Source organism: Anabrus simplex, chromosome 2 (genome assembly GCF_040414725.1).
Source record: "Anabrus simplex isolate iqAnaSimp1 chromosome 2, ASM4041472v1, whole genome shotgun sequence".
In the NCBI taxonomy this organism is placed as follows: domain Eukaryota; kingdom Metazoa; phylum Arthropoda; class Insecta; order Orthoptera; family Tettigoniidae; genus Anabrus; species Anabrus simplex.
The window spans coordinates 1,238,633,217-1,238,657,780 of record NC_090266.1 but is presented as its reverse complement, the minus strand read 5'-3'; the positions used below and the strand labels follow the sequence as shown (position 1 = coordinate 1,238,657,780).

General features: G+C 38.2%; 1 protein-coding gene across 5 annotated transcripts in view; it reads right to left on the bottom strand.

Annotated features, from left to right (window-relative positions):
• Nucleotides 1-24,564, bottom strand: part of LOC136863422 (32 kDa beta-galactoside-binding lectin) — a 297,029-nt gene that overhangs the window by 29,311 nt on the left and 243,154 nt on the right. For 4 of the 5 annotated variants that reach the window (XM_067139833.2, XM_067139832.2, XM_067139831.2 and 1 more), the window contains one exon: nucleotides 18,185-18,404. In XM_067139833.2, the coding sequence (XP_066995934.2) occupies nucleotides 18,185-18,404 (220 nt within the window). Of the gene's footprint in view, nucleotides 1-12,459; nucleotides 12,886-18,184; nucleotides 18,405-24,564 lie in introns of those variants that run through there. The other variant, XM_067139834.2, reaches the window with a different exon arrangement.

Sequence of the window (24,564 nt, the reverse complement as noted above, 5' to 3'; positions counted from 1 at the left end):
ATGGTTTTCACCCAACTTCCTCTTAACCACTGATCGCACCCACCCTTCCAAGATGCCAGTGAATACTTTGCCTGGTATACTAATCAAAGAAATACCTCGATAGTTGTTGCAATCCTTCCTGTTCCCTTGCTTATAGATAGGTGCAATTACCGCTTTTGTCCAATCTGAAGGTACCTTACCAACACTTCATGCTAGTCTTATTATTCTATTAGGCCATTTCAACCCCTGTCTTCCCACTATACTTCACAATTTTAGGTCCAATTTCATCTATTCCTGCTGTTTTATTTATTTATTTATTTATTTATTTATTTATTTATTTATTTATTTATTTATTTATATATTTATTATGGCTTCTTTCATGTGGCAAAGTTAGGGCACACGGCCCTTTCTTATACTTAGCCACAATACAACAAATAATATTAAGACTGCCTATTACTAATTATACTACTTACACTATTTCCTAAATTAAGCTAAAGTTACACACCCACACAATATGCAGCTTATTAGCCTGCTGATTCAGTCCTCTTTTCTATCTCGCACAGACACTTGCACACACACTTACAATGTACACACTTATCAACTACCCTCATGTTTACATTATATAAAACTAAGAGAAACAATTTTTAATTTTACAATTACCAATCACACGCACACAATACACACTTCAATCGGTAACTCTCAACAGGAAGTATCCGCAAGATATTTTAAATTTGAGGAAAGAGACAATGCCCCTGACACTTACTGACAGGGAATTCCAAAGCCTGGAACCGATCACAATAAAAGATTTATTATACACAGAAGAGTGGTGAATAGGAATAGCTAGAGTGGAGCCCGAGCGAGTGTTACGGTTATGGAAGGGAGGAAGTGAAGTTCAGATGAAGTATACTGGGGGGAGTTACTATGCAGGAGTTTGTGTATTAAGACAAGTATATGATATTCACGTCTCTTAACAGGTTTTAACCAGTGCAGTGCTTGATAATAAGGAGTAATATGCACATCATACCTTAGGTTAAAAATGAATGTAAGGCAACAATTCATTATACGCTGCAGTTTCCTAGTTTGTTCTTTAGTAGCGTCTACCAAGATTACATCACAATAGTCAAGAATAGGAAGAATTAGGGTCTGTGTTAATCTTTGCCGCATATTTAGTGGTATTTATTTAATTTCAGTGGGTGTAGAGTAGCAAACACCTTCTGACTTACGTTTTTGATATGTTCTGCCCAATTTAGAGTTTCGGTCATAGTCGAACCAAGATTTCTCACCGTTTTACTGTACGGGATTGTGCTATTATTTATTTGTGGAGGAGGAATGATCGAATCGCTGATCTTGTGTAGGAGCTTCTGGAAACCGACAATGATAGCTCGCGATTTTGATGGATTTATGAGAAGTCTGTTTGCAAGAGCATATTCACTGAGTTTTATCATGTCATCATTTATGCATTTTACTGTGTTTGGTAATTCGCTTAAGCTGCAATGGTAATAAATTTGGAGATCTTCAGCATATAGGTGATAATTACACGTTTTTAGAGAAGATGAAATGTCATTGATATACAATGTAAAAAGCAACGGTCCTTGTGGCATGCCAACTTTCCCTGTATGCCGTTCTGAATTTCTTTCGCGAGTTATCACTCGCTGCCTCTGATCCTTCAAAAATGACGTAAAAAACTTCAGTACTAAAGGGTCAAACAAGCAAGATTCCATTTTCTTAATTAGTAGTTGTAAGTCTATTGTATCAAATGCACCACTGAAATCCAGTAACATTAGTACTGTAACTTATTGTTCCATAGCTAGTCTGATGTCTTCTGTCACTTTAAGGAGAGCCGTGGCAGAGCTGTACCCTTTCTTAAAGCCCGATTGTAATGGGTCAAATGACAATGGAGTTAATTTACCATCCTTTCCACTTTTTCAATCGTAATTTCACCAACATCATTTTCCTCCTCCCCATGAGCTCTGTTGTTAGCGACAATACCATGAAGATTTCCTTTTACGTTGAGAAGATTTTCAAAATATTCCCTCCACCATTGCAGTGATTCCCTGGGATCTATTATGAGTTCACATGAATTACCCAAAACACTCTTCATTTCCTTCTTCCCACCCTTCCTAAGATTCTTTATTACTGTCCAGACTGGTTTTTCTGCTGCTTGACCTAGCCTTTCCAGGTTATTACCAAAATCTTCCCACGACTTCTTTTTGGATTCAACAACTATTCGTTTCGCTCTGTTTCTTTCATCTATGTACAATTCCCTGTCTGCATAAAGCCCTTGTTTGGAGCCATTTCCGATAAGCCTTCTTTTTACATATACAAGTTGCTCTCACTTCATCATTCCACCAAGTTGTTCGCTTTTTCCCACCTTTACACACAGTTATTCCTACGCATTCCCTTGCTGTTTCTACTACAGCATCCCTGTATGCCACCCTTTCTCTTTCTATATCCTGAAACTGCTTACTGTCATCTGTTCCAAACTTCTCAATAATTATATCCATATACTTCTGTCTACATTCCTCCTCCTGGAGATTTTCTACCCTTATTCGTTTGCAGACAGATTTCACTTTCTCTATCCTAGATCTAGGGATAGTTGACTGTTACATTGAAAAATCCCCCAAAAACCTGTACATTCCTAACAGATTTCCTGAATTCGAAGTCAGTTAAGATATAGTCTATTACGGATCTGGTACTCCCAGCCTCCCATGTGTAGCGGTGAATAGCCTTACGCTTAAAGAATGTATTCGTAACTGCTAAACCCATACTAGCACAGAAGTAAAGCAGACGCTTTCCATTCCTATTAGCTTGCTTATCTTCCCCACATTTACCAATCACCCTTTCGTATCCTTCAGTTCTATTTCTAACTCACAGATTGAAATCGCCCAATAGAACAATACTATCCTTGCTGTTGACCCTGACTATGATGTCACTCAATGCTTCATAAAATTTGTCAACGTCATCCTCATTTGCACCCTCACATGGTGAATACTACACTGAGACAATTACACGATATTAGAATAATTCCATATTGACGGTTTCCACTTTACAAAGGAAAACTGAATATGTCCTATTCAATAAATAACATATATCTATGATTAGATGGAATAATAATTTCTTCCATTACAGATTTGAACTTCATTGGTGGTTTCCACTATGTACCACATACATTTTACCTGGCATCTGTTATCTTCACTAACATAGCTTCTCAATTTTTCGCTGCCCTCCTGACTATTTAAAAATAAGACAAACACACCTAGCCAACATTGGACACGATCATTGAGAACAGGACCGCGAAAATTCCTGAAGATCAGGCCTTTTGAGAGTACATTTATTCAAATATTTGAACTTCATTGGTGGTTTTCCACTATATGCCACACACATTTTACCTGGCATATGTTTCCTCTCAACCTTAACACCTTAAGCTTTTCACTCCCCTCTTAACTATTTGTGATGGTGAATCAATGGAGTCAGACTGTCAATTTGGATTTTTTAGCACAGTGATTTCGTCCTATCTTTTAATTATAACACACCGCAGTTTTAGACTAAGAGGTCCACAACCTTCCCTTATTCACCTATTCTTTGTTTCAAAGATGTTCTCATGTGTTTTCATTCTTTTCTCCATTAGGTTTCAACACATTTCTTAACATCAATTATGTAAATAACTTAACCCCCCTTTTTTTCCACTGAAGATGGCTCAAACGAGTCGAAACATGTTTGACTATTATTACACCATCTAATGATGGATATATATTATGTATTGAATAGGACATATTAAATTTTCCTTTGTAAACTGAGAGAATTCTCGTCCTAATTCTCCAACTGATAAATCTACCCACATCATTCGCTTGTTTACATGCCTAACAGAAACTATGTTGCGTGTAATAGTATTCCTAATAAATACCTCTACCGCAGACTAAGCCCATCCCTTTGTAACACCCGTCAAGTACACTTTATAATCTATCTCTTCCTCGTTATCTCCCCTTACCCGAATATCACTTATTCGTAGCACATCCAGAAGCATCCTCCTTGCTGACTCAGCCAGTTCTACTTCTTTCCTTCCTTCCTTCCTTCCTTCCTTCCTTCCTTCCTTCCTTCCATAAGCCCTATTAATATTGATAGCTCCCCATCGAATTCCATTTCGTTTGCCAAGTTGTTTCCAAGGAGTCCCTTGCCTGTCAAATGGGAGTGGGACTCCATTACTCCCATAGGTCCGAAGCTTGCTTAACATGTTCTGAGCTCGGTAAATTCATGAAGCAGGATGCTACCCTACTTACACTTAGTCCAAATGAGGATCTCTCCTCTAACGGGTTAAGGACAACGGTGGATTCTATAGCCCTAGCCGCCTGAGCACAAGGAAGGCCATGACTCAGAATATGTCCGAGATGCCCACTCCTATTCCGTAGCAACTGGTATCCCGACTCTCAGGACCACTTACTAGGCCACTCAGCCGTTGCCCATGGTTTACAAACCAGGACGCGAGTACAGTAACCCACACCATGAAGACAGCAAGAATAATAATTAAAACACTGTTATTATAGCAGGCATACACATTGAAAAATAAGGCCATAGGGTTCCGGGAATGTAGAGTGTGTCAATGACAAATATAGTTAAGGGAAGTGATAGTTTCAATAATAACAGTTCCTTTTACTTGAATATATATACTGTGCACATTTCCGACCAGCAGGAAATAACTAACAATTGCAGGAATAATTTCCAATGCGAATTTAAGACAAGTTACACAAAAATGTTAGCCCAAGATGCGTAGGCATCTCATTTTTTTTATTTAAAGGGCGATGAAAACAACTTTAGCAAAAACAGTTGAGCATGTACATACATCTGTGCCGGAAATCTTTACGAACACTAATGTTATAAACATTAAATTAAGAGCAATAATATACACCACCTTTCCAATACTTATCATTCCTTATATTTAGGATAAAAACATTACATCTGGTGTTATAAGTTGGGACATGTTTCGCTTAACTGTCGTAAGCATCCTCAGCCAAAATAAACCTTAGCCTAAAGTTTGGTCAGGGGCCCGACCCAAGTGACCTTAAAGAACATGGTTCCCTAAGATCCGATGTTCACATTAGAGACAATCAATAGCCTTAAAACTTCTAACAATGCTCAACATAGCTAAGAGTATACACACTAAAGTTGTACTGATGGAGGTTAAAACATAAAACACAACATAGAGCTGATAGTGAAGTAAACAAAATCATACAGGATATCATATTGCTATCAGTCAATCAATAAAAATGTTCATACATATAAATGATTATTTTATGTTCGTTGGAATGAAGAAGGTAATTAAAATAGTCACTAGTTAAATTTCATTCCATTGCATAGACATGAGTCAGGTGAAAAAAATCACATATAGTAGTTGACTAATGGAGTAATAACACATCACAGGATTGATCACGCATGAAACTGCGTACATATAGAGGCAGATGGAGAAAATAAGACGCAATGAGCGTGAATTGAAGTCTGAAAAAATGAAAGAGAATCGATGTACTCAATGCCATGAAAATTAGTGTGTCCAAAAAATAAGTGTCTAAGACCGCTTACCCCTTATGTTGGAAGAGCAGTGACCGGTCACCTTAGCCGCTCAAGGTGGTCTGGTTATCGTCTGCCCGTTGCTACGTGTGTTGCATCGGCGTGCTTGCTTGAGCGGAGAGCAAGTCGGGAGGGGAGGGGTAGGCGCAACAATGAGAGCGCTAGAAGTTGGCGGCGGAGTTATGGCATGAGGAGGGAATTAGGTGGAAGCTGTTATTACAACCGGAGGGATATTTAAAGGTTTATAATTGAAAATTTTCATGAAATTATTAGGATTTATATCAAAATTAGCAAGTAATTTGGGGACTTAATCAATTATCGGGCTATTGTTCTCGGGGACATCATTCAAATTATTATTATTAAAGTGTTGATCAAAAAAAAAGTAAGTATTTTCAAATCAGGTCACTAAGTTGCTTTTATTTACATATTTAATAATGTGAATGTCCTGTTCAATTATTGTACAATAATTGTGGCCAGAATCCCTCACATGGTTGCTAATAGCCGAGTATTTTTTATGCTTTAAGGCATTGTAATGTTCCAAGTATCTAGTTCTAAAACTACGGCCAGTTTGCCCAATATAAGAAAATTCGCACTGCGGGCATTTAAGTCTGTAAATATCAAAATTTGAAAATTTGCCCTGAGAAGCATTTACCGAGATGGAATAAAAAATATGTTCCGATTAGTATTACGAGTTCGGTAGGCGATTCTGAAATTATGCTCCTTTTTACGGGTTAGTAATGCTGTATATAGCCGGGTTAGTGAAAGTGAAGGTGGCAGTGTTTATTCTTTTGGGCTTATCAGAACTTAAATTTGTGGCATTTTTTTATTTCACTTTACCAATAATCTTATTGATCAGGTGAGGTTTAAAACCGTTAAGTTTTGCTAGTTCTTTTATGTAACCGAATTCTTTTTTCCGGTTAGAAGGAGATAGTGGAACATTTCATGCTCAATAAACTAAACTGTAGAAATTTACATGTTTTTGAGATTGAGGGTGTAAGGACTCGTTCTTTATTGTCAAAGGAGCAGCGGAGGGCTTTCTGTAAATTTGAAAAATAAAATTATCATTGGCTCTGGTCAAGTTTAGGTCAAAGAAGTTTAAAGACTTCACTCATTAGTGAACCAAATGTTGCAGTCAAGGTCATTAAGATGTTATCACTATTATTATGGCATGTGTCATTGACGTATCTGAGCCAAAGCTGTAAACCATTGATTTTATTATCTTATTAGTCTCCAGGTGATCCATAAAAATGTTTGCAACAATTCCAGATATCGGGTCGCCCATCGCCAGTCCCATCTGTCGATATATATTGTTATTAAATGTGCTGGTAAAGAAGTTGTTGTTTAGAAAAATTTTAGCAATTTCATCAATTCATCTATTTCACATTTACTTATAGTGTTCTGTTTCAAGAAGTTAGTTTCATTTACTGGTATACTTGTATACATATTGGCGACATCATACGAAATCATAACATGATTGTAATGTGACTTAAATTTAGAAAGTTTATTACAAAAATCAACTGAATTCTTAATGTAGGTTTCATTATTGAATTTATAATGGCTATTTAAAAGGCGTTGTAGAAATTTAGAAACCTTGTAGGTGGGACTATTTCGACAGTTTATAATAGGGCGCATTCGTACCTCTGTTTTATGTATTTTCGGTAGGGCTTCAATCAATCAATACTGATCTGCATTTAGGGCAGTCGCCCACGTGGCAATTCCCTATCTGTTGTTTTCCTAGCCTTTTCTTAAATTATTTCAAAGAAAATGGAAATTTATTGAACATCTTCCTTGGTAAGTTATTCCAATCACTAACACCCCTTCCTATAAATGAATATTTGCCCCAATTTGTCCTCTCGAATTCCTACTTTATCTTCATATTGTGATTTTTCCTACTTTTAAAGATGCCATTCAGACGTATTTATCTACTAATGTCATTCACACCATCTCTCCGCTACACAGCTCGGAACAGATTTGGCCGTAGGTAACCTGGGATTCATAATAGTGAGCTTTTGTTGTTCATGCTCTTGAAAGAGAAAAGACAAATTTTTCAGCAAGTTTTTTAAACCACGTTGGATCTTTAAAGTGGGATCCTTATCGCTTAGTTTGCAAGTATTGGTGGATAAGAAATCTTCAGTTATTTTAATATATTCATCTCTGTTCAATAATACAGTTGTAGAGCCTTTGTGACTATTACATTATTGTTTTTGATTTTGTTCTTTATTCGCTTGTTAAGATTTAAAGGAGGCTTGGAATTTATTTCATTAGTTAAGAACGGGAGCTTCTTTTTTAAAATCATATTTCACCTTGTTTCAGTGTTCAATAGGAAGTTTTGAAATATTATATTCGATTTCTGCAATGTTGGTAACCAGATCATCGATTTTATTGCGGTTCGGCCAGTTGAATTTAAAACCTTTGTTCAAAAGGTCCATTTCGCTGTTTGAAAAGTTAGTATTGGACGAATTCACAGTATTTGGAACAACATTGAATTACGGAGATGGTGTTCTAGTGGATACGGAAGATTTGACAATTTCCTTTTTTTACTCTCTAAGAAAAATCAATTTGTTATCTAAAACTTCCTGTTTTTTATTCATTGCGACTGACACCTTATCGTCAGCAAATTTAGAAAGAGTCCCATTCTACAGGGGACATATTGGACAAAGTTTTTAGATGAACTTTGTAAAGATGCAAATTCAGGAGTGATTTCTTCCTGTAGTGTGTTTTTATTTCACTTCCAGCCAAATCGTATTAATTTTCTTTTGGGCGTTATGTAGATTAGGGGATAAAATGTTCTTTCCTTGTAGATGTTGCAAGAACTTGGGAACCAATCCATACTTTAAGCACTCTTTTAAAAATGTAATGTCCGCAGATATTCTATTGACCTTTACTTTTAGGTTAAGATATTTGTTCTTTTCATTTGCCTGGTTGGCTGTTACATTACATGTAATAAATCTCATTGTACACAGTATTGGTTATCAGAAAAATCATAGTATGTCGAGAAGCGCTAAGAAACAATGTTGCCATGACAACATTGTTTACTACGGATATCCACGTCTACACGAGGCATTTTCTGGTTCCATGAAATTGTCGTCTGACCTACCTTCTTATACCTGGATAATTTTAGCAGCATTTTCGGCAAATTCTTTGATGTTTTTTTAGCGCTTCTCGACATACTATGATTTATATCCAACTTTCCAAGATGTCTTAATCTATACCGCCTCCAATTCGACTACGTATTTTCCATCCTAATTTTAAATATTAGACTCTAACCTGATCAAATACTGTATCTTTTAACTGTATTGTTCTTATCCTGTGAAGCCTTGATTTTGATATTCTGTTCTCCAAGCGTGATATATATTGTTCAAGCTTTTTATCAAAAAGATCCATTTCAGTGTCAGACATGGATTATTTAAAAAAACCAATGGGTGACAATTACTTTTAGACGAACATTTTAGTTTTTCAAAGTGATTTTAGTATAAGTTCTGTTTTATTCAATATTTTTGTGCTGTAATCATTACGCAACCACAGTATCAACACCTGTAAATTGTTCATCAATACGTTTTATATAAATTTGTTAAGATTTCTTAGACCAGTGTGTGTTTTAAGATTGAATGAGGCTGATGAAGCCCAATAAATAGTGGGCGCAACATGTACCTTTAAAATTCTGGTAATTTCTATGTGTATTTAACCACACAATAGTAGAATAAATTGTATTGAATAGGTGGTATTAAAAATACTCCTTGTGTAAACTTTGTGATTAGCTATTTTTCAATACGGAATAATGAGAAGAATAATGGTTTGTAACCCTCCCGTCCCGACTTGCTCTCCGCCCAAGCAAGCACGCCGATACAACACACGTGGCAACGGGTACACGATTACCAGACCACCTTGAGCGGCTAAGGTGACCGGTCACTGCTCTTCCAACATAAGGGGTAAGCGGTCTTAGACTCTCATTTTTTGGACACACTAATGATCAAGGCATTGAGTACATCTTGTCTCTTTCATCTTTTCAGACTTCAATTCACACTCATTGCATCTTATTTTCTCCATCTATGACTTTGTTGAACTCCCAGTAGAAATTTGAGGACACATGTTTTCAGCTTTAACCTATGTTTAAAGGAACTGGATACAGTATTTACCTCTATATGTACGCAGTTTCATGCGTGATCAATCCTGTGATGTGTTACTACTATATGTAATTTTTTCACCTAACTCATGTCTATGCAATGGAATGAGATTTAACTTTTTTTTGCTACTGGCTTTACGTCGCACCGACACAGATAGGTCTTATGGCGACGATGAGATTTAACTAGTGACTATTCTAATTACCTTCTTCATTCCAACGAACATAAAATAATCATTTGTAAGTGTACCAGGCGGTACACCTCTACGACGCAAGTTCAAATCTTGCGCCAATTGAAACTCCTCTACAGGAGAAACTCTGAACTTCAAAAAGAGAATCAACTCAACTGTTTATCAGAAGATGTCACTGTGTTTATTTCGATTTGTTTTTGTTTCTCACTGATCAGCAAGTGTGTACATTCTCTTATAGATGTCACTGCTTAAAAAACTATGATCATGCACCCTGGTGCGAAGTGAAGGAATTTTTGTTTTCGTAAGGTTGTTCTTTACTAAATTTCATTCTTTCATTTGTGGGTTGGCAATATTAACCCTTTCTTTCCGCCTATTTTGAAGCTAGCCAATCAATAATTTCTGTATTTAATTTCCCACCTATCACAGGTTTCTTCTTCATTTTTGACGTGTAAATTTTAACCGACCAATAAAAGGTTGTGGGTGTGGCTGTTTCATTCAGGAAAGGTATCGAATCTTCCACGAGGGTATAAAAACTGCTGATTTTCTGGTCTCCGGGCCACTTCAATAACATCTAGCTTAGTGTGTGGATATGTAGCAGGAGGCGGGAAGAGCCTCTTTCTTCAGGCAACAGATCTTCAAGGTAATGGCCATTTAACATCTTTTCTTGCTAGCTCAGCAGTTTAACTCGCGGGGAAGGTTCGAAACCTTTAATATGTAACCCATCTCTTTAAAATGTAAATCCCTTTTCAGTCTATCTAAAAACTACAATCTTCTACTGTAAATCAGGGATAGAGAGTGCTTTACCCTCTCGAGCTCCCCTTCATTTTTGAATTTGAGGCGACTATGTTCTCGTAACCGTTTTTCTTTTCCTTCTTAACGTGTTAAATTTATCTTGTATACTAGTCGCCTCCACAGATTGGGATTAGCCCCTGTGTAATCGGCCTAATGCCTCTTAGATTTTAAAATGTGTATTTAGGAGTACTAACTCACACCTCAGTTCCTTTTGCATTTAGGGCCATTTAAATTATCCTATTATTTTTAGGCCCAGTAGAATGGGTACAAGTTACCCCTGTTTATTTGTAAGTGTGCCTTGAGGGCAGTTTGTAGTAAAGTCCGTTTATGGCCTCTTAATAGGCTTGAAAGAATGAGAGCGGGTCAGCTCTTTCTGGTATTTTGAAAGGTGCCTCGCGGAGGTGTGACATTTTGATCGCTGGGAGCTAGGGTTCCATGTAATTAGGGGCGTTCTGCCCTTTGGTATTTTGTGGTTGTGAGCTGAGAGCTCAAGGATTGACGAATTTGGGCTCGTAGCCCAGAATTTGGAAAGACCCCTTAACTTGTGCTTTCTTTGTAAAGTTGCATTGTACCTGATTTTCTTTGTTATTTCACCTAGTGAAAATTGTTAAATGTTGTTATCTGTTGAAAATATAACCTTTATTTAAATTTTAAATTCACCTTTAAAACTTGTAGTTAGACCCATTCCAGCACGCACCTTCTTTCACCTCTGCTTTCCACGGATAACTCCGTAACAGTAAGTATAAACATTTTTATTGATTGACTGATAGCAATATGATATCCTGTATGATTTTATTTACTTCACTATCGGCTCTATGTTGTGTTTTATGTTTTAACCTCCATCAGTACAACTTTAGTGTGTTTACTCTTAGCTATGTTGAGCATTGTTAGAAGTTTTAAGGCTATTGATTGTCTCTAACGTAAACGTCGGATCTTAGGGAACCATGTTCTTTAAGGTCACTTGGTTCGGGGCCCTGACCAAACTTTAGGCTAAGGTTTATTTTGGCTGAGGATGCTTACGACAGTTAAGCGAAACATGTCCCAACTTATAACACCAGATGTAATGATTTTATCCTAAATATAAGGACTGATAAGTATTGGAAAGGTGGTCTATATTATTGTTCTTATTTTACTGTTTATAATCTGAAATCCAATATGGTCTACAATGAGATTTATTACATGTAAACACTAATGTGCCAGGGAAATATATTTGGACAATAAATACGTGCCATATAAATTTAGGTAAGAAAATATGCCTATTTAACATGATGAACAATCAAATTCACAAAAAATTGCTAGACAAATAATGAAGCAGAAATTAAGGTTGTTGAATTCTTATACAATATACTGTTACGTGTTGGCGGAGTAAGTAAATAAGACAGAACCTGATAACGTCCCATTTCTATAATTTATTAGGAAGAACTAAAACCAGACGTTTATACAAACACGATTGCAGAGCTCACAACTTGAGAGAGATCGTCTTTGATCACATACACTGCACACACATAGACGATCAGCAACACTCGTTAGCGCCGTCACGGTCCGCAGTCTACACTTCAGTCTTGCAGCTCAGGATAGTATCTGCTGTTCACTCAGTCTGTCGAACTCCAATCACAACCCCATGTCGGCAATCACACTGCACAGAACAGGCCATGCCCTCATCCAGCAGCGGGTGCGAGACACACGTGCGCGCGCGCGCGCGCGCGCGCACGCACGCACACACACGCGCGCGCACACACACACACACGCACACACACACACAAGGCAACAGGCACACAGAAACGAGTTCTCAACTCCAACAGACACCGCAGCCCAGGATGTCACTAACATAATGTAATGATGGCACTCTTCACTAAGTCACATCAGCTGAACAACAGCAACTCGCTCACTCCATAGGTCACGTCTGACAAATACTTGGGCCTATGCCATCTGGATGCTGCCAGAAGGGACCCGCCTCCCAGAGTCTTTCCGAAGGCAAATACTCTTCACTCAGCGTCCAAATTATTCCATAACACTGGAGGCCTCCAATGAGCGAGCAGGACGATCCAGGTAGCAGCGGTGCGGGTGCTGACCAATCCGCAAGCGGCTCTCCTCTGCCTGGTAACGAGAGTAGGGAGAAGGTGGGCCTTCCTTGGTGATTACAGAGCATTTGAGCTTGGTTAGCTCGCGCTACTTCCCGTGGTTTTACATTGGCATGGTGGACGCAGCAGCTCACCATGCCACAATATCCTGAGGATCTATATACTGTGAATGATACAAACATTTATAACAAGATATAGGACAGGCTTGGGAATGGAGGAAGTGAAGGAAAGCGAGACACACGACTGGAAAATTTATTGTTAGGTCAATGAAGCAAAATGAAGCAATGAGTCCAAAACACACGAGGATTTGCATAATTTGCATTAAACGTTAGAACATTTTGAATTTACTGTATGACAATGTGAGCCCTCAAGCAGTCCAAAAAGTTTGTAGCTCGTTGACACAGAATGAAAAATAGTGGCCTGTAAATAGATGACTCCCTCAACTCCATCAGCAATGACGAATACAATAATAAGAGAAGATAAGAGAAGATAGGTCTCATCTTGAAAATAGTTGCAGTAGATGGAGCAAAACCGAGCTCGATAGCTGCAGTCGCTTAAGTGCGGCCAGTATCCAGTATTCGGGAGATGGTAGGTTCGAACCCCACTGTCGGCAGCCCTGAAAATGGTTTTCCGTGGTTTCTCATTTTCACACCAGGCAAATGCTGGGGCTGTACCTTAATTAAGGCCACGGCCGCTTCCTTCCCACTCCTAGCCCTTTCCTGTCCCATAGTCGCCGTAAGACCTATCTGTGTTAATAAACTTAACCATGATAGGTTAATATTGTGTTTGGTCCGTATTGACTGGTCTGAATGTATAATATAACTATTTATAATAGTTTATTTAAATCTGCCTTGATCAATACACTCATTAAATGAAAGAAACATTATTAATTAAACCATACATGTTTTGGGAAATCTCAACCATTCCCTTCATCAGTGGTTAGATCAAAGAATAACATTATGTTTCTTTCATTTAATGAGTGTATTGATCAAGGTGGATTTAAATAAACTATTATAAATAGTTATATTATACATTCAGACCTATCTGTGTCGGTGCGACGTAAAACAACTAGCAAAAAAAAAAAAGAAAAGATGGAGCAAAGAACCAGCTCTGTCCAAGATAATGTGCTTGCACATCCAGCACGAAACGGGTTCCCGTTCAACCCGCCAGGTTAGGCGGGTGGCACGTATTTATATGAATGAGAATTCGTTCTGGAAATGACGAGAAATAGAATTGACGTCAGGGGAGCGGGAGCGTCAGGTGGGAACAAGAGTGGAAGAAAGTAATTTTAGAATGAAGTACCACAGATATGCAAAGTCCAGAGTATTTCTATCACAGTACTCTGCATAGTCCTAAAGGGCTTATTCGCAAAATCTTTTTTTAAAAGGGTGTAAGTCAAGAAATGTGAATTTGCGAGAAACTGAATAAAACTACCTATAAATAGTGTATATCACCCTGAACATAAGAATTGTAAGATTTAGTGAATATGGTATTAATTTTTAATGTAACAGTCTAAGATGCATAATACATAATAGTAGATTTTAAGGTTTTGAATATGACAAAAATTACCCTTTAATAGGAATTGACTGAAGGACATGGAGAAACAAGGAGCCTCCGTGGTTCAGGTGGCAGCACACCGGCCTCTCACCACTGGGTTCCGTTGTTCAAATCCCAGTCACTCCATGTGGGATTTGTGATGGACAAAGTGGAGGCGGGACAGGTTTTTCTCCGGGTACTCCGGCTTTCCCTGTCATTTTTCATTCCAGCAACACTCTCCAATATCATTTCATTTCATCTGTCATTCATTAATCATTGCCCCTGAGGAGTGCGACAGGCTTCAGCAGCCGGCACAATTCCTATCCTCGCCGCTAGATGGGGCTTCCTTCATCCCATTCCTGACCCGGTCGGATGACTGGAAACAGGCTGTGGATTTTCATTTCACTTGGAGAAACATAATGGAAGATTGATAATAACAATATTACAACACTGTATTACACTGGAAATCTTTCAGAATCGCATACAAAGAAGAAACCTTCAATCAAATTAAAAAATATTATAGAAGATAAAAGAAAACATATTTAAACAGGATTTTCAGTCACCCTCTGCAGCAGTACTCTCTGTTGGCCAGTTGTAAAGTTCCTCAAAAAATGTCATATGTTCACGTGGAATATACTGCTTCTTGTTTTTCAAGTCTTGCACTTTTTCACTGCAATTTGCACTTTTCTCAAATGGTAAGCTAATGCTGATGGTGGAGGGACAGGTCCTCTCTTAATTGCCATGAAGAGAGTGTAGTGTATTACTACTCTGATATGACTGGTTCCTTTGATATATCGAACTATATCATGAGAACACACAAGGTTAAACAGGGTGCTGACAGCAAAGTTACTTCTTTCAGTTCTAGGCTTTCTCCTCATTTCTTCAGCCACCAGGTCTTGAAGTCTAGTCTCATCTTCAGTATTAATTACAATACTGCCATCATCTGACATTTTACAGGTAATATGATTATTAAAATGAACAAGAAACAACTTTAGACTTCATTCCACAACACAACAAACATGACCAGCTCTTTGTTTTTGAAAGGGCATACGTTAGCGACAACTGCCTGTTTAAAAACAACTACGAATTTCACTCTCCTGTTACCAGTCAACCAGCAGCATTACTGATGCCCTCTTAAACACAAATAATAGATCTACCTCTGTGATAAACACACACACACAAAAAAAAAAAAGAACAAGAAAACAGTAAAAAAGTTGATTTACTCCCTTTTAAAAATCAATTCATATATTATAATTTTTTTTTTGAATGAGGTTGACAGCTCTTCATCTCAAAGTGATAAGATTAACGTTGATTTATCAAAATGACAATGATAATAAACTAGAAAGGATGAAGGCAAATGGATCAGATTGACAGTTGAAAAACAATCCTATTTTTCATTCAATCAGTCATTCACCAGAAACTGAAGAATAAGCATCAGAATCAGAAGCCATAAGAAACAAATACGCTACGAAACAGCTGTTGTCTGACCCGAACAGAAAAACAGGTACGAAGCCATAAGAAACAAATACGCTACGAAACAGCTGTTGTCTGACCCAAACAGAAAAACAGGTACATGATGCTGGGTGGGTTGACACCAACAAGGATAAGATAAAGGCTTATTCTCTTTACGTTCTAATGTCACAGATTCAAAGGTCTGTATTAAAATGTACTGAAACAAAGATAAGTGTCCCTCCAAACCCCAGAGTGTTTTGAATATTTTCACAGCTAACCGTCATTCTGAAGCATTATTACTGGCGAGTATAAATCCTCTGCAGGCTAAATGAAAAATACAATGATAAATCTGTGATGTTTGTTTTGATTTCCACCATAGAGCAGTGCACAGCATTGAAATGGCAGTTTCTGAGCAGATTAAGTAGCCTTTTAAATATGAGGCGAATGAGTTAAGAATGTTCTGGTTTGGTTCATCCAGTTTAGTTTTCAGTCCATGTAGATTCTGATAGTAGATGGAGAACCCACTACTATCCAACATACTTACAAATTATTAAAGTCAACCTTGCAATTCATGACTATTGAATGTGAACTCTGTTTCTCACAACTTTAATGAGCCCATGTTCACAGTTCATTACTTCAAGGGTTTTCCACACATTTTTCAGATCATCTTTTAAACTTGGTTCAGATATAAATGTGTGTCAATCTAGGTTGTGATAGTACATATATCACACCCCCGAATTATATGTAGAAGTTATAGATATTATTGTCAGTATTTGATATTTATTATTATTATTATTATTTCATTTGTATATTTTGCCATTTATATTTATAAGCTGGAAGATATCCACATATGTAGGTATGAGTAATTTGTTTTGCATGAGTGGGAAAACATTGCTTTAATAACTCTGGTAATTTGAATGAGTCATATGGCTGCCCCAGTGTCTGTTGTGATGTACTTGTGTCGGGAAATTCCATTTGCCATGTATATATCCCAGCCTGATGAGATGAGCTTGTTGTTGTAGTAGGAAAGTTTGGTGATTCATGTAAAACTCCCGAGAGTTTGTTATTGTCTTGGGAGGAAGAAGTAGTTCAGGGCTTGGTCTTGACAAGAGGTTCACTCATGATTGGTGGGCAAGCACCAATCCAGACGTATCATCTGAGAGGAGGGGGATGTTGATGTCTATAAAGGTTGATCATACGGCGGCAACCAGGACATTGTGATTGGGGCATTGTATAGAAACATTGTAAGGGTGATTGCAGAGGTGATTGTAAAGGAACGAGAAGGAAGATAACTACAACTACAACTGAGGCACTGTACGGGAAGGAAGTGGTGCTGATACACGGTACTGGAGTGACACGGCTGCAATGGACTGGACTTCAAACGTTCGTGGAGCGTAGTCTTGTTATGTTTGTGGAAAGTGGCTGATTGTGGAGAGTGCTTGCGCATTAAGTATTGTAGCACTTGTGGCGGCCTAGCATTATATGTTGGTGAAAGCTATCTCAGACTTTCCATAAATTTATATGTTGAGGATCGACAGACGTGTGTATATATCTTTACAACAAGTGTTAAAATATGTGAACACAGTAGTACAAGGTACAGTATCTGTGTGATGTGATAACTGCCGATTATGAGAATCGGTAAGTCGAATTGATATAGAGACAGTGAAGGGTATTTATCTTCATATATGTACATTGTTCATCGGACTATCTACAAATGGTAACTTAGTTCTCGCTTTCGTTTTCCCACTGTTTTCATTATTATTATTGTTGTTGTAAATATGGAGTCTTCCAGCAATATTTTATGTGTGTATTATATGTATAATGTTGTATGTTGATGAGGTGCTCAAGCACAGAATTTGTTAAGAATATAGGTAGCTATTTTAGAATCAGTGTTATTGATGAGCCTAGGTGCAGTTCCTACCTAATTAGTCGTTTTCAGGAGGTTAGGTAAGGCCTGCAGCAGATGTACCAGTACGCAGCATTATGTACACGCCCTGGGATATAAAGTTTATCATGCTCTTATCTAAATTCGAGGGATCCATTATGGTGAACTCTGGCGCCCATACTACGGATATTTCGGTTAATTATGCTTATTAATTTTATTAAGTTTTTGAGTAATTTTATTTATATATTTTTATTCATGATTTTATTTATTATTATTATCATCAAAAAGTTACAAGGTATATCAAATATATCTGATTTAAAAAAAAAGAAGTTTTTTCTTTACAATCTCTCAATACCCTTTTGCCACCTGTCAAGGTTCTAGGTTTGATCATCAATTTGGCCTAGGAATGTAAAGTACTGTTATTATCCCACAGTTTTCACAGAGTGAATGTGAAGGAAAAGCAACTTAGCATAGCTACTGTCAGTGTCCCTAACAAGTAGTGGACTCAACTGTTTGGCTATGAATGTGGACCATTTAAAATTAATGCTCAATAATGATTATGAGAATAGTTTTCCAACAGAAAAATTACCTCAAAGCAATCCTCTTCACAGTTGATGCTGACTGTAAAATACTGTCCTCTCCCAAATACAAAACTCCCATCAGTTTCCTCCTCTTCCCATTCACTAGCACTCATCGAGTTCCTCACAATAACTTCTCTATCAAATCGTGCATTCATATGCAATGCCACATCTGTGGTAGAAGCAAGACCTGGGCCTTCAGAATTCTTGCATACTAAATTGATAGCAAACCTGGAAGAAGAAAAAAATACTCATTTCTGAGAAAGCAACTTTCTATAATTACACACTATCATCCATAATATAAATTGGAAATTGTAACCCCTTAAATAAGGTTACAAGTAGTAGTTTATAGTAATGATAATAATAATATTTGCTACCACTGTGCAAACACAGCATTACACAGAAATACATTTTGACGCAAGGAGGAATGATAAGTTGCACAAATATAAAATCATAACAAACAGGTTAACAAACATGACGGCTAAGAAAGGATAGTGTGGAAGGTGGCTGGGAACTATATCCAGGTGTGGAAGGTATTGGCATTGCTGAAGAAGCGAAGTCAGTGATGATTCAAAATTAATATACCTTTTACTTAAAATTAAGTTGAATTGAAAGCTCAAATGATCCGCAAAATGACACCTTTTAAAATCGGTAAAATAAATCAAACAAAAATTACAATGATTACCCAGAAGGTTCAAATTCAGTGATTTTACTTAATATAACTTGAGGTCAGAAAATTTAACACATGGTGTAACGTTTAAATTACATAAAACTGTTAGAAGGAATAAAATTTTGGTAACATGCCCTTAGAAGGTTATTCATAGAAAATACGGAAAATATATTTAAGAATATTATCCTAATGCAGCGCACTTTTAGCAGCCAGCCTCCTCAAAAACACTTCTGAGGTAGGTGCCTGTCCTAAAGGTGTATACATCTAGGATGATGCAGAACTAAGAGACAGCCCCAAAGGGGAAATTAATAGATAATAATTACATCGAAAGGCGTTGAACATACACTGCTGTTTGTAGAAAGTGAAACACTCAGAAGCAATGGTCTGAAACACGCTAAAATCAGAGGACATGTAGAACAGTGGAACCATAATAAGTGTTTTGAATTGCATAGAGATGGCGTGCACGTAGGCCCAGCAGTGCCCTTCTGTTTGTGACCGGCCAGAGAAGTGTTACACAATGCTTAGTCAGTGAGAAGCCATCATACGAAGTGGAAACGTGTACCTAAGTGCCACTATGCCTCGCCGACATCACAGGAGGGAATATCAGCATGTGAGTGCGTTTGAACGGGGTAGAATGTTTTGTTATTGGCTGTACGTCGCACCGACACAGATAGGTCTTATGGCGACGATGGGACGGGAAAGGGCTAGGAGTTGGAAGGAACCGGCCGTGGCCTTAATTAAGGTACAGCCCCAGCATTTGCCTGGTGTGAAAATGGGAAACCATGGAAAACCATTTTCAGGGCTGCCGACAGTGGGGTTCGAACCTACTATCTCCCGAATACTGGATACTAGCCGCACTTAAGCGACTGCAGCTATCGAGCTCGGTAAGGGGCAGAATGATAGAGCTCCGGGAGATGGGTCTGTCGTTCCGTGACATTACAGCTCATATAGGTTATGCTGTTTCAACAGTGAAGCTTATGTGGAACCAGTGAAGAGAAGAGGACCGTACACAGTGCCGACAGGGTACTGGACGACACAACGTGACCACAGCGCGAGATGACCGCCATCTTGTCTGCATGGCCGTAACGGACAGAACAGGTTCGTCCACAGTGTTGGCTTGACATTGGAGCACTGCAACGGGTGTGGGGATGTCTGCATCAATGGTTCGACACCGTCTTCTGAGGGCCGGACTGGTGGCACGCATGCCATTGCGCCAGCTTCCATTGACCAGCAACCACCAATGCCATAGACTGCAATGGGCACGTAAACACCGACAGTGGCGTGCTGAGTGGTAAAATGTAGTGTTTTCGGATGAGTCCCGCTTCAACTTGTCCTACAGTGATGGCCGCATACGCATTAGACGTCGCCACGGTGAACGCCATTGGGCAGGCTGTATTGTTGAACAGCATAGCAGACAAACACGAAGTGTGATGGTTTGGGGAGCTACTGCCTATAACATGCGATCTCGCCTCCTATGTCTTGAGGGCAATCTGAACAGCTACCGCTACATCAGGGAGGTTTTACAGACCGAGGCACTGCCCCTCCTGCAAGCCGTTCCAGACGCCACATTCCAGCAGGACAATGCCCAGCCGCATGTGGCGAGGAATGTGCACGCCTTCTTCGAAGAACAACAGATACCACTGCTTCCCTGGCCTACCCGTTCGCCGGATATGTCGCCCATTAAACATGTCTGGGATATGGTCGGTTGGCACCTTGTTCGTTCAGTTCCTCTTGCAGCCACTCTTGATGATTTATGGATGAGCCTACAAACCACATGACAGAGTATTCCCCAGCAGCATATATAAGGGCTCTTTGATTCCATGCCACGATATCTAGCGGCTCTGATTGCAGCGCGTGGTGGCGCTACACCGTACTGAATTTCCACGGTCACCATGTATGTACAGTTCTGTAATTGTAATCATTTATGTCTTGTCATGTCCCTAATATGTGGAATAAATTGCATTGTGATCACAGCTCTCGGTCTCGGTGTTTCACATTCCACAAACAGCAGTGTAATTTACGAGAACAACAAGAAAACGAGAACTGTCTCTTTACAAGGTGACGCGACTTACCGAAACGGCCAAGTCATTATAATCAAATTTGGAAGGTGAAGGGAAATACGGGTAAGCTCCGGCAAAACAAATTAAATGAAACACTACATTTGAAACTTAATACCTGAAAGGTGAAAAAAAAAAAAAAACAATCAAGTGCTTACCTAATGGCGGGGCCAAGAAGACCCGTACCCTTGCAGGCAACCGTTCCCTTCACTGGTCAAATAGAAAAGACGCCTTCGCAGAGAAAGGCTCCAGTGACAACGCTTCTCTCCGGAAATTAGGAAACCTTACAACAGCCAATGAGCGTCCGATCTTTTTCCTTCACCTACCAATCACACTTACTTTTATTTTCTCCAATAGGAGCACAAGAATTAGTGCTGACCAAGAACATTTGGGAATCCTCGAGAAATTACGAAACTGATGCAATATTACAAGTATGGAGTAGAAATGGTGACAAGACAGGCGCTGCCGGAACAGACAGATCCATCTAGTATTAACTGAACAAATATTCTTAAGATCCCTCCCAAAGACCAAGCAACACATCAACGGGAACAATTTTCACACAAGACTGTATCAAGTGTCTAGGATGTCTCTTCCCAATTAAGCAGCAGCCTAAAACTATGAAACAGCTAAATATTGTACTCTTGTCAATTCCTTGACGTTACATGAGACCCAAAGTCAAGACGCTAACAGTTTCATTCACAACGTTTTTGACCAGTCTACCTACAACAATCGGCTTTTGAATCTCCACTTGTACACGACAACACATTTAAATATTAGTTACGTCAAGAACATGAAAATGAAAATCGTGGGTCAAACAAGCTCCAGTTTTAACATCACCCCTTCTCAAGAAGAAAAAAGAAGATCCGTTTCATTTTATTTTTAGTTTTGAACATTTTAAGTTAACCAGAACTGCCAAGTTAAAACACATTCAATTTAAATTTATATTTTCAATCTTGACCAACCTACAATCAGTTCAAATCTCCACTTATTGTTGACGACACATCCTGTCACCAGACACGATACGTCAAGTACTTAATATGATATAGGGGTCACATAAACCCCGATTTGCAATCCTCTTCACCGAAAAGAAGATCCATTTTAGTTTTGGACATTTTCCATATTAAATAGATTAGGACCAAAAAACTTTACTGTATTGACTTATGTTTGTATATATTGTATATAATGTATATGTTGTATATAGTGTATATATTAGTATGTTTATATTAGTTAAAAAGGTCCCAAACCTTGACCTAAAGGTTGTTTACAGGCTGAAGATGCCCAAAATAATGGGTGAAACATGTACCTGACCAAATGAGTCTACATAAAATCATGTAGATAATAACCACATTAAACGTGGAAAGTATTGAATAGGTGGTTTTTTATTTAATTATCCTTGATATCTATGCCTAACTGATGCAATATCCGGACCTATCCATACCAATCTGGCACATGTACCCAACAGGAAGTGGAGTTTCCCAATACATCCCACTTTACTTTTCCCATGCTAAAGAACCAAACTTAAAGCCATAATAAAATCAATCAATCCCAAAATACCAAAAGAAACAAATGAATAAATACATTACATACACAATTCATCGCCGTCTTCCGAGTCCAAATAATCAAATCCAAGTAATCACTACAGAAATAAAGGAAGAAACTGAGAGCCTGTATGTACAATTTACATAATCATATGTGAATATTTTGAATACATATAGTATCCACAAAGACGCACAGGTGAGATGCTGTCAGTTGGTACAATTTTATTTATTTCTATTTATAAATTAACACCCACATAACCTTAATAACAGTATCACAAACAAAATACTTAACTCTGAGAACATAAAAAAAATGATATAGATGTTGATTCCCATAGGGAACCTGAAATATTTGTCCCAAATGAGTAAATTTATAATACCCATATAAATGGCCCGTTATTGGACATTATAAATTTTACCGCTAACTCATTCCTGGTTGCCTGTCAACCATTTATATTGGTATTGGTACTATAAATTTACGCATTCGGGACAAATATTTCAGGTTCCCTATGGGAATCAACATCTATATAATATGATGGCCAAGCAGGCAACAATTTTTGGTAATGAGACAGTCTCTCATAGTCCATTGGCACTGCCGGTGGCTCCAAGTAGCCTACGCAGTGTTGCAAATCATCAAGCAACAACAAATGTAAATCTGCTAACAAACAACTGTAAATACCCAAATCAACTTGTAAATAACTCCATTTTGGACTACAAATAATTATGTAAAGCAAGACAAAGTACTATAAATAACAACGTATTGTAAACATCAAGCACTGTAATAATCAAGTGTAAATATCCAAGTTCTGTAAATAGCCAAGCTCTGTAAATAACCATCAAGTGTAAATATCCAAGTTCTGTAAATAGCCAAGCTCTGTAAATAACCAAGTGTAGATAGTCCATAGTTTAACAGATGTAAATATCCTAATAACCCCCCAATAAAAAAAATAAATAAAAAAATAAAATAAAATAATAATAATAAGGGGGGGAAGGGATATATTAAATACACAGTAGGCAAAACAATAAACAAGTAAATGTTACAGCACAAGAAAAACAATCTTAATGTCAAAACCCAAAAATTGTAAAAATGTAAAATGAATACTGTACATACTGAAGAAATCAATAAATACTTAGTCAAGAGGTCGAGACCCCCCCCAACTCCTTCAACTTAGCAAAGCTCCATCCTCCTCTACCAATCCCACCAAATCCCCAAAGCCCCGCCAAATCTCCTGGCCAGAGAGAAGGCGTAACCTTCTAGGTGGCCCGCCCCTCCCCTTCGGGGAGGGGAATGAAAACATCCCCCTTGGTCCTTGGTCCTCCACAGTATGCACTAGCCATGCGCCTTGGTAGGTGTGCTAGGTACCAACTGATGAGCCCACCCTAGCACACGAGGGCAAAACACTGGCAACCAGGAATGAGTTAGCTGGAAAATTTATAATGTCCAATAAAGCACCATTTATGTGGTTATTATAAATTTACTCATTCAGACAAATATTTCAGGTTCCCTATGGGAATCAATATCTGTATCATCTGATGGCCAAGCAGGCATCAATTTTTGGTAATAAGACAAGGTCTCTCATAGTGCATTGGAGTAGCCTACGCAGTGGCCTCCATGGTATGCACTAGCCATGCGTATTGGTGGGTGTACTAAGTACCAAATGATGAGCCCAACTTAGCACACGGGGGCGAAACGCTGGCAACCAGGAATGAGTTAGCTGGAAAATTTATATGTCCAATAACGGACAATTTATATTGGTATTAACATCAACAAAGCCACCATTCTGACAAAAGCCAATCACTGCATATGGAGATTACAACCTTGAAATACAGTTGAAACAGTTGCCTACCAATGCCTACGTTGACATGTCATTTAACCACAACACGTGTTCACCAATGAACTCCTACTTAACAACTCGTCATTACCATCAAGACCACCTCCTTATATATGTGCCTGGCCAGGCTTCTAGAAAGCTACATTACAAAAAAAATCATCTTGAAAATTCTAGAGTGCCTAATACATAGATTATATTGTACAGAATATTCTCCATCGTTCTAATGCCTTTCTGGAAGTTACAGTGTGTTTCAAAATTCCATAGCGGATTACAAATTATATATACAGATAAGAATAA